The sequence below is a fragment of the Ceratosolen solmsi genome, unplaced genomic scaffold, assembly GCF_000503995.2.
Source record: "Ceratosolen solmsi marchali unplaced genomic scaffold, CerSol_1.0 scaffold10, whole genome shotgun sequence".
Classification (NCBI taxonomy): Eukaryota; Metazoa; Arthropoda; class Insecta; order Hymenoptera; family Agaonidae; genus Ceratosolen; species Ceratosolen solmsi.
In genome coordinates this window covers 25,640,341-25,650,971 of record NW_011948412.1, presented here as the reverse complement: position 1 = coordinate 25,650,971, position 10,631 = coordinate 25,640,341, and the positions used below count along the sequence as shown (strand labels likewise).

The following is a 10,631-nucleotide window of genomic DNA, read 5'->3' as shown; positions in this document are numbered from 1 at the left end:
GTATTTGGCAAGAGATCAATTATCAACGAAAACAAAAAAAGCTGAGTGTTAATTCATACGTTGATCGATGTAGCAACTATTAAAACTTTGTTAGTTTTAACGGAAGAATATGAATTAATTACGAACTATTACTTTGCACTTATAGTTACTGTTTTTTGTTATTATTTAATTTTATTATAATTCTTTTTTATTTTTTCCTGTAAATACGAAAAATTTACAAAAAACTGAAAATGTTCAGAGCCAGTTTTTTGCTTAAATACATTTAATTTATATATTAAATATATTATATATATTAAATTAAATGAAATACATTTACTTATATCTTTTATTGTTTGTTATTGAAAATCTATTTAGAACAACCACTTTGATTTTTGTTTTGGAAGCGTGCCAGAAATATATTATCAATCAATAAATTTGTTTAAATACATTATTTAAATTGAATGCTTAAAATTTAAATGCTCTGTCAAACAGAAATTATCTGCTATGCATATTTTGCTTTTTTTATTCATATTTAATATGTACTTAATTAGTTTCTCTAATAGTATCATTTTTACAATTCTTAAACTACAGAATGAGCAAACTTAGATGTTATATTAAGGAAATAAATTCCTTTTTTAAAATATGCTAAGTATTAGGAATGTATGATCAAAGAAAATTGTGAAATTATTAGAGTTACTTCGATCAAAGTGAAAATGAAAAGCTTTTTTTAACGTATACAAATAAAATAAAATATAGAGAAAATTAAATTGGTTTAGATGAGCTCGGTTCGGCCGGTGCGCACTCGACCTGGCGGTCACCTTCGGCAGCAGCAGCATTATCATCGTCATTAATACCATCGTTGTCATCGTCAATAAGAATAGCAGCAGCTGCAAAGGCTATCGACATTACTATTATCACCAATCCTGCTGCTGCCACGACGAGCAGCCACGACAACAATAATAAAGCAAATAATCATAAAAATGAAGAAGCTGAAGAAGAATCCACCATAAGCAAACACAACAATGCAGAACATAATCATCACAAGTGCAGAAAGCAAAGCAACATATTACGTTGTTGGCCCGAGGCTCGTCGTATGCGACATCCACGACCAGCCAGCCAAGCCGCTAATTCTAAGTCTACGTCTAAGCCGTTAAGTGATAATAAGGATAGCTTTAGCTCAGTAAGCCCTAGGGTACTAAGCTTAAGATTTCGTCGTAAGAACAGCAGACAGAGCGGCGGCAACGTTGCTGCTGCAGCTACCGCCGTAGTTAGCATTATGGACAAATTGAAGATGATAATGATGATGAAGAAGAAGAAAAAGAAGAAGAAGAATAACCGGCTCTCGATAGAGCCAACACCTAGCCTAGTTAGGATACCCAAGTCTGACGGCCAGCGGGCCCTTAACCTTAAGGCTAAGAATAGTCATGTAAGTTACTTTAAGCCGAATAACTCCAAGTCTGTGATATCGCTCAGCTCGAGCAGCAACAATGTCGCCGCAATGCAGTGGCTGAAAGTACGACAGCACCGTCACAGCATCAGCAGCCGCCATCGCCGCCGCCACCGCCACCGTCGCCACCGCCGCTGTAGCGACAGCCCAGGTCTTGCGTGCACGGCCAGTTCTTCCATTACGCTTATCGTTTCCAAAAGACGCGAACCGCGGTTGCCCGGTGCTGAGATCGTTGGAAGCCACAACAGATGGGGGTTCGTTGCTATTGAGCTGCCGCGACGACTAATAAGCGCATTATGTGTTCCATTAACGATAGGCACTCCGTCGACGATTACGACGACGAAGAGGAGATTGACGGGAGGAAATGGGGTCATGCTCGTAAACACGTCGCGGAGAATAATCGATGGTATTAGCTGTACCGAAGCAACAATATGTACTGCTGGTGCTCTTTCATTTCAGGATAACAATAAGTCTAACGAGCCTCTAAATACTAGCTTTAAGAGTATCGCGCCCGTGGCAGCGGATCAAGAGCGGAAGGTGGAGCCGGCGCCTGGGCGTGAATCTAACCTAACACTTAAGTCTCTGTCTAAGTCTACGCCGAGCGTTAAGTCTAGCGATAAGTCTGACACAGATGTTGTAATAGTAAATGGTAAAGATAACGTGACCCACGGTCTGATGCCGGTGATTAGTGCACGGGCCGATGGGAACGAAGAGGAGTGGGAGGAAATTATTAGCCAGGATGACGTTGGTCAGCGGCAACAGCGGCCGACCGTAAACATTCCTATATTGACTACCTGCGAGCCTACGATGACGCTTACATGCCAATCGACCATCGTCACATCCCAAACGAACGATGTACCTGCCAAATCTCGTTTTGATGTTCAATATGAGCATCTTAATCTTGACGATCACGAGGATGAGGTAACCTAGCACCGTTTCGTTTATTTATTTATATTCAAAGCCTCGCAAATTGAAAGAATTATAATTTTTGTAAATTCCAAAGTTTACAGAACATCTATATTGTGCGCATATTGAAATTTCTATAGTTTTTAAATAAAATTTATAATTTAGTTAAATAAGCAAGACAATTTATTTAATTTAGTAGACCAAATATGAAAATATCAAAATGACTTCTGTTAAATTTTACAGTTATAAAATTCATTCGATTTTGTACAAATTAACAATATATACCATATTAACAGGATAAGAAATTAAGTGACAATGCAATGATGATGACGAGGGAGAGCAAGACGGGGGCTAGCCTCGTGGAAGACTGCAAGGATCTCCTCACCAATTACCGTACGGCACGCAACCCGCGCCAATTCACGAGACTGAAGGAGGCCTTGAATACCCTGCTAATAACTCGCGGCTACTCATGTACGCCTAGAAGCATAAAAACGACTACGACTATCACAACGACACCACCACCACCATTACCACTATCATCATTATCAATATTGACAAAATACACCAGCGCCGCGAGCATCCTCCGCTATAAGCAACGCTGGGGTATAGCTCCGATTCTTGGCCTTGCTGGGGGTGGTGAGAGTTCTCTTAACAACAGTGCCGCTGCTAGCTGGGCTTCCGCCCAAACTACAACACCCAACAATAATAATCAAGCACAGTCTGGTTGGGGTGGCGGAGGTGGTGGCACCCCCGGTAATCAACCAGTCGTTGGTGCCCAAGCAGGGCCACCCAGTAATTGGCAGAGTGTTCCTGGACCGAGAACCATTAGCAATCAAATTGCCAACCAGAATCCCAATCAAACCCAAACTCAAGGTCCAACTGGACCACCATCCAATCCAGGTATTAATTCTTGATTAAAAAGTTAGTCATTTGAAGTTTTCTTTTTTCCAAAATGATGTATATTGAGAGATATTTATTACATATCCTTCAATTATTAATTCTGATTTTGTAATTAGTAATCAATTAATTGTAATGTTTTTTTATTTTTCATTAATAATGATTATTTAATTTTGAATTAAATAGCAATAAAGGGATATCTTAGATATTTTAATTATTCCTGTTTTTAAATAAATTTAACATTTAATATCAAAATAATTACCATTCAAGTGCACTTTATTATATGTGAAATATTATAATTTCATGGTAAAAAAATAAGTATAATTATTTAATGAATCTACTAAATTTAATAAATAAGCGTCACCTTTCAATCAACAAAAAGATAAGCCTTTTAATAAGATTGAATAATGGCAGATATGTCTTGAATAAATTCAATTAGATGTTTTAAAATGTCTGTTTTATCTATCATATATATATTTATAAAGATCATCATAAAATTAGTGAGAGTAAAATTATGGATCTACAAAATATTTTATTTATATTTTTTTAATGACTAGGATCAAATACTCAAGCAGGACCACCTACTTCTCAAACAAGTAATCAAACTCAAGCGAATCAGGGCAGTGGTGGAGGTGCCGGAAACGGTGGCCAGTGGCCACAAGGCGGCAATAAAGCAGCTAATCCTGTCGTTGTCGGACCCAACAATTCCCAGGTCCAGAACAACAACAGCAGCAGCGTATCACCTCAGCAACAACAGCAACCACCGCCTCAACAGCAAGCCCAGCAGCAACAGGCGCAAGTCCAACAACCCGTAGTAACTGCCGGTAATAATAATCAGCAACTTGCGAATCCCGGTCCAGGTGCTGTTAGTGCTGCGGCAACACCCACTACCAATAATCCTTCCACCAAACATCAGCTGGAGCAACTTAACACCATGAGAGAAGCACTCTTTAGTCCTGATGGTTGGGGATGTGTAAGTTTTTATCAGTTATCAATGTAAATGCAAAATTAATAATCTTATTTTAATATAGTCGGTAATATTCAATAACGATATTCTGAAATATAAATATCAATATTTTACGGATTTTTAAGCTTACAAGAAATTATTAAGGTTATATAATATAAAGTTCTAATAAAATGGAAATTCGGAATATATTATCTACTATATGGTTAATGCATTTGATTATAATATTTGAGACGGTCTAAAAACAATTTACAAGATTTTTGATCCTTATCAAAATATATTTATATATAAATATATATATATATATATTTATATATATATTTATATATATAAATTTATATATTTATATATTTATATATATATATTTACGTGAACAAAAAGATTGCTTAGTAATATATGAATAATGTTTATGTTAAATGAAAATATTTTATTTTCTTTCAGCAACATGTGAATCAAGATACAAATTGGGACGTGCCAACATCCCCAGAGCCCAATATGAATAAGGATGGCGTGCCAATGTGGAAGCCGCCTGTGAATAACGGCACTGACCTCTGGGAGGCGAATCTACGCAATGGTGGACAGCCACCGCCCCAGCAACAGGCTAAGACACCCTGGGGCCATACTCCATCAACTAACATTGGTGGCACTTGGGGCGAGGACGACGATACCGCAGATACGTCTAATATGTGGACAGGTGCACCTGCCCCTAGCCAACCCAATAGCGCTCAGTGGCCTGGTGGATCAGGCAATCAAACCGGTATGTGGACTGCACCGACTGGAGCCGGGGGTGGTGGCGGCGCAACTGGAGGAGGAGGTATGCTTGTGAAAGCGCTTCGTTCTGAATCAGGTTCTGACATTATAAAATGTCTATCCTTTATCGCTTTGCTGATCTTGTCTAATTTTATTTTTATTTTTATTTATTAACGTCTGCTTGAGCTGGAATGTGTAAACTAAAAACTATAGATTAAAAATATTATTAGTAAAATCATAATTAATTTATTGGAATTTCAGTAATACCTATTATATGTTATTTTTAGTAACTAAATATAAATCATTTTATCTTATTTTATTATAAAAAAATGTTTTAAAGTATTATTAAAATGACCAAATTGTAAGTGTAACGATTTACAAACATTAAATTAAACTACATAAATTAATTTAAATACTTATTCGTAAAATAAATATTTATAGAGAGATTAAAAGTAGATCAAATTAAACATTTTCATTACATTGTTTAATGAAAAGTGAAACACTGATACAGTGATTCCTTTTCTTCTAATAAAATATGGCTATTCCTTATATTATAATTAACCTAATAAAAATTTTTTATTAAAAAAATACCTAACAACTATACATTAATTAAATTTGAACATTTGTACATCATATCAACGTATTAAATTATACTTATACAATTTAAAATTGCTCACTAATTCAAGGCAAATAAAAAATTGAATAAATTATTTTAATAATTATTAATTATATAAAAGCTCGATTGTATTAAAGTTAAATAAATGATTTTTTTAATTGAATTAATTGTAATGTCGATTTCCGTCTTCAATAAACTATTATTTGAAACTTGATATTCTTCTTAAGCCCATTTGATAATGCTAGATTAGTAAATAACTGTAGATATATAGTTTTTACTGGAGTTTTAATTAGTATTCATTTGCAAAGCTATTAAATTATTCAATGTAGTACTATAAAATATGAATAGCTTTTTTCATAAAGCAATTTAAAAAAATGAAATAAAATAAAAGTCTTACTTGTTTTAGTATAGAAGAAAATAAGTATTTCCTATATGCAATCAATTTAAGTAATTAAATTTATGTAAAAACATTGCATCATTAATAGTACTTCAATAGAACATTTAGTACGTATCCCATATGAGCTCTGTGTGTTAAATAATATTAATGTATATATGTATGTATATAAAAATATATATGTATATAAATGTTATATATATATATATATATATATATAACATAAATGTGCAACTTCTTATATATGTATATAAATGTTATATATATATATATATATATATAACATAAATGTGCAACTTTGATGCAAATCTTTATTTTTAATTAAATTTCCTTTTTCTGCCACAAAATTGTAGTTTTTGAAGTCCTTTATTGTATATATAAATATATTGAATGTAACCTAGCTGTAAATCGAACCTTTGTTTTTTCATTAGTTTTATTTTGAAGTAATAGTTAATAATTAATAATACTAGTCAATAGTAATAGTTAAAATTTTATAAAAACAAGGCACTATGCATTTTAGTTACAAATATACATAAAAATTCGGGGTTTCAAATACACTCCAATTAAGCATGTATTTATAAATAAAATTTTTTATCAATTTTAAGTAAATAAAATTGAATTTCATTCTGCTATTAAGTTACTCTCACACCTGCCACGAGCAAAACTCTGTGCTCAACAGCGGGCTCGAGTTGGGGCGACCCTCGAGTGGATCCACGTGATCCGCGTGAGATACGTTCGGTAGACCCACGAGAGATGCGTGGTGGCGATCCTCGTGACCACCGTATGTCCCTCGATCCTCGAGAGCAGCACATACGCGTAATCGATCCCATGACCAGGGATCCACGTATGTCCGGTGAGATGCGCGGTGATCCTCGTGGCGGCATCTCAGGTAGACTCAATGGCGCTAGCGCTGACTCCATGTGGAACCAGCCACCAGGTATGATACAGTTTATGATGGCCTTCAGCAAATGTTAACATTAAATCTTTATAAAAATATTGTAGATAACTACAATTATTACATTTTTAAAGTGTTAAAAAAATTAAATTCTTATTCAGAATGTACAGAATTCTATCTATTCGTATCGAATATTAAATTGTAATTGAAAGATAATCCAAGGTATATAAAGAAGTGTAGAAGAAATAGAAATAACAATTTCTTCAACTTAGCATTCTAATGCTATCGATAATTTTCAGGACCACCGCATCATCAAATACCAGGACACCAGCACCCGAGCGGTCCCCCAACAAAGATGCTTGCGCCATCGAGCATAAACCAGTGGTCTGCTCCGCAGCCTAAAGATATGATGCCAGTAAAGTCTTCCGGTTGGGAAGAGCCATCGCCTCCCACACAGCGGAGAAATATGCCGAATTACGATGATGGTACAAGTCTCTGGGCAAATCCCGCGACAAATCAGCGGGCCATGCAGAGCAGTAAAGTCACACATTGGAAAGACGTGCCCACGCAAAATCTTGGACGTGGAGGTATTTTTTTCTTCCATTTCATTTTCTTTTATAACTTTTTCTTAATCAACTTTATTAAATTTATATTCAAGCTTTTTTTATACTTTTATTTTCTCGGTTTTTTCAAAGTTTTTGTTTTATCATAGAATAATATTTAAAATAACTCTACTCTAGATATGAGGTTGTCTATAACGCTAATCTCTGATATGAAGCTATTCATATTTTCATAAAAATAAAAGACTTACTTTTTACGCATAATATTTACAGCTTTAACGGGTCCCGTCTTCTTTGTCCCACCAGGTATGCAATGTCCTCCTGGAATGCTTCAAAATCAAATGCCAGGTCAGCCAGGCATGAAACCGGATACCGTTGGAGGAGGCGGTGGAGGTGGTGGTGGAGGTGGTGGCGGTGCACCTATGTGGGCCACTCACCCCGGTAGTGGTGGACCCACAGGCGGTGGCCACAATGGCTCTTGGACCGACGGTCCACCCGAAGCCACTGGCTGGGGTGAGAGTAAGTCACGCAATCGCCGCTACCCGATGAGCGACATCGTAGATCCGCGCACAGGGAAAACACTTTGGGACGAGCACCAAAAGCCACAACCGATGGGCCCGACTGGTGTCGGTAACTGGACCGACTCGGACATGGATCCGACAAGCAGCTGGGGACATACGCCTAAACCCGCTCTTACTAAGGAACTCATTTGGAACAGCCGCGAGTTTCGTTATCTATGTGATATGGGATTCAAGGTTAGTATTTACTATCTCTTTCGTACGAGTACTTTATCAATAATATTAAAATATAATTGAAATTAAATAAGATATTTATGAAGAACCATCTTATTTAAAATTGAATCTAAAATTAATTTTAATATACATAGTTGATTATTGTTGTAATATCAGCAATTTAGTTTAATAAATATATTGGCGTTATGTATTGATTTATATAAAAAATTAATTTATAGCCATGATAGATATATTTATAAAATATCTATAAAAACAATATATTGTCATTAAAGAAAGAGGATGTGGAAGCAGCTTTGCGAAGTCGTGAAATGAACCGCGAGGAGGCTCAAGAATTGCTTAACCAATTACGCCCGGTTGACCAGTGGCGTCGTCATGACGGTGGACATTCAGGTTACGATCCCACCAATCAATCAACTGGCGCCCAATCTTTTTCACGCTTTAATCACGTTACTCAGCAGATGTCATTTCCACCGGTAAGCGAATCCGACGATTTTGTTTTATATTTGACTATTTTTTTATTTAAAGCGTGCCTTTTGTTATTTCTCCCAACCTACTCGTTGCTTGGGACATCGATCCTTTTTTCCAGTTTTGCATAAAAAAGTCATTGTTTTATTTTTTATTCTTTGATTTTCATCTGGCCTTGTTTTTTCTTCTATGTCCAAAAAATATATTTCCTTAATATCGTTTATTAATATTATTATTATTACTACACATCAAATAACTATCTTTAGTACAGGGTATAACCCAAAGCATAAGCATGTATAACTGCGTCTCAGCGATGTACAGTGGATGCTTTTATTTACTCATTTATTTATTTATCTAACTGAACTATTTATAATTGAAAGATGCATACAAAAAATTTCTTTTAATTTCTCTTTAAGAATTATTAATAATCTTCTGTAAATTGATATTCTAAAATATAAACCTATACATAAAGCAAAGAAATACAATTAGAATTTTTTAATTTTATTTTGATAAATTATTTGTGACTTTTAAATGAAAATGATTCCTTTATTTTGTTGAATTACGATAGCACGCATATGCTATGGTTTTAAGTGGTTTTTGAGTGGTGCATATAGACATTCAAACACACGTGTAAAAAGGCACATACATGCACACACATACGTAAAAACACACAAAAATACACATTTTCAAACAAAAAGATAATACATAATATATCATCTGAAGATCTGCATAATATATCATATAAAAAATAGTTTATCACAGTTTATCCGAATCTTTTTATAATATAACGGATATTTTTATGCTAAATAGCGGTAGATCGATACAGTGTTACATGGAACGCAATTTCATATCCAGGGTGGAGGCTTCATTCTTAATATTTCTATTATACTATTATTTATACTATTTATTATATTTGCTTATCTCCATATCCTTTCCCATAATGATTTTAAATATATCGAATTGTGTGGGTTTAAGGTGCTTTCAAAGGTAAAAACTATTTACTGCATATCCAGTATTAAATTTAATTTCAAATGAAAAAAGTAGAATTATATTTGTCATTATTCAGATTGCATTAATATCGAAGCATTTTCTTAAAGAAAAGATTAGTAATATTCATATCTTTTAAAACAAGTAATCAATTCATCCATTTTAAAAATCAATATATCCATCGTACTTCTTAAATAATTAGTAATATTTTACTTCCTTCATTTCTTATTATGTAAATAGTGACGTTTACGTTATTTTTGTTTACGAGTACTTACGTTTTATTCAAATACAGTTGACTATAATTTTGCAAAATACTTTGATTGATCCAAACCTTTTCTTTTCTTTTTTTTTGTATCAAATATTAACATTTATTCATTAAACTGTTTGGTTATTTAGAAATAATATTATTTTAGGTTTATATAAGTATCGTATAATTCAAACTATTTTGTAATATTAAATTATGACATAATCCATATTGTTCAATTCATCCTTAAAAAATTAGATCAAAATGATAATGATGTTAATTTTAATAAATGTATTAGTTTATAAAATGATTATAAAATACTACTTTTTTTCTAACTGGAAACCTGTTTTTATTTTCCTAAAATACATTTGTTCGTACTCTATAACGGTGATAACAATCTATATATAGTAAACGTTATATATTTATATTTCCTCAATAAATCCTCAACCAAAACACTATTAACGACTTATAAAATGATGACTTGTTTTCATTTCCTAATTCTGTGAAACAGTATATTATTAAAGATAGTTTTCGAATATTCTCATGGTCTGTACCTGTAAATCCAGTTTCGTATGATATTTTTGATAGTTCATATCACTTGTTCGCTATGAAATGTAAAATTGAATTTCACATTGAATTCTTTGCATATAGAGCGATTAGCTGAGACTTTAGAATTAACTACAAACAATAGAAAAATGAAAGATATGTATGTGAAAGATTGTGTTAACTTTGGCGCGAAGGGAAGGGAGTAAGAGGAAGGAAAGAGCGCATGTGT

General features: G+C 33.9%; 1 protein-coding gene across 4 annotated transcripts in view; it reads left to right on the top strand.

The window, feature by feature from the left end:
* The first annotated feature begins 746 nt into the window (after positions 1 to 746).
* Positions 747 to 10,631, top strand: part of gw (trinucleotide repeat containing adaptor protein gawky) — a 16,000-nt gene continuing 6,115 nt past the window's right edge. For all 4 annotated transcript variants that reach the window (XM_011500832.1, XM_011500815.1, XM_011500823.1 and 1 more), the window contains exons 1-8: positions 747 to 2,347; positions 2,629 to 3,232; positions 3,787 to 4,202; positions 4,635 to 5,040; positions 6,633 to 6,890; positions 7,148 to 7,435; positions 7,715 to 8,163; positions 8,433 to 8,633. In XM_011500832.1, the coding sequence (XP_011499134.1) occupies positions 1,073 to 2,347; positions 2,629 to 3,232; positions 3,787 to 4,202; positions 4,635 to 5,040; positions 6,633 to 6,890; positions 7,148 to 7,435; positions 7,715 to 8,163; positions 8,433 to 8,633 (3,897 nt within the window). In that variant the 5' untranslated portion in view covers positions 747 to 1,072. The remainder of the gene's footprint in view (positions 2,348 to 2,628; positions 3,233 to 3,786; positions 4,203 to 4,634; positions 5,041 to 6,632; positions 6,891 to 7,147; positions 7,436 to 7,714; positions 8,164 to 8,432; positions 8,634 to 10,631) is intronic.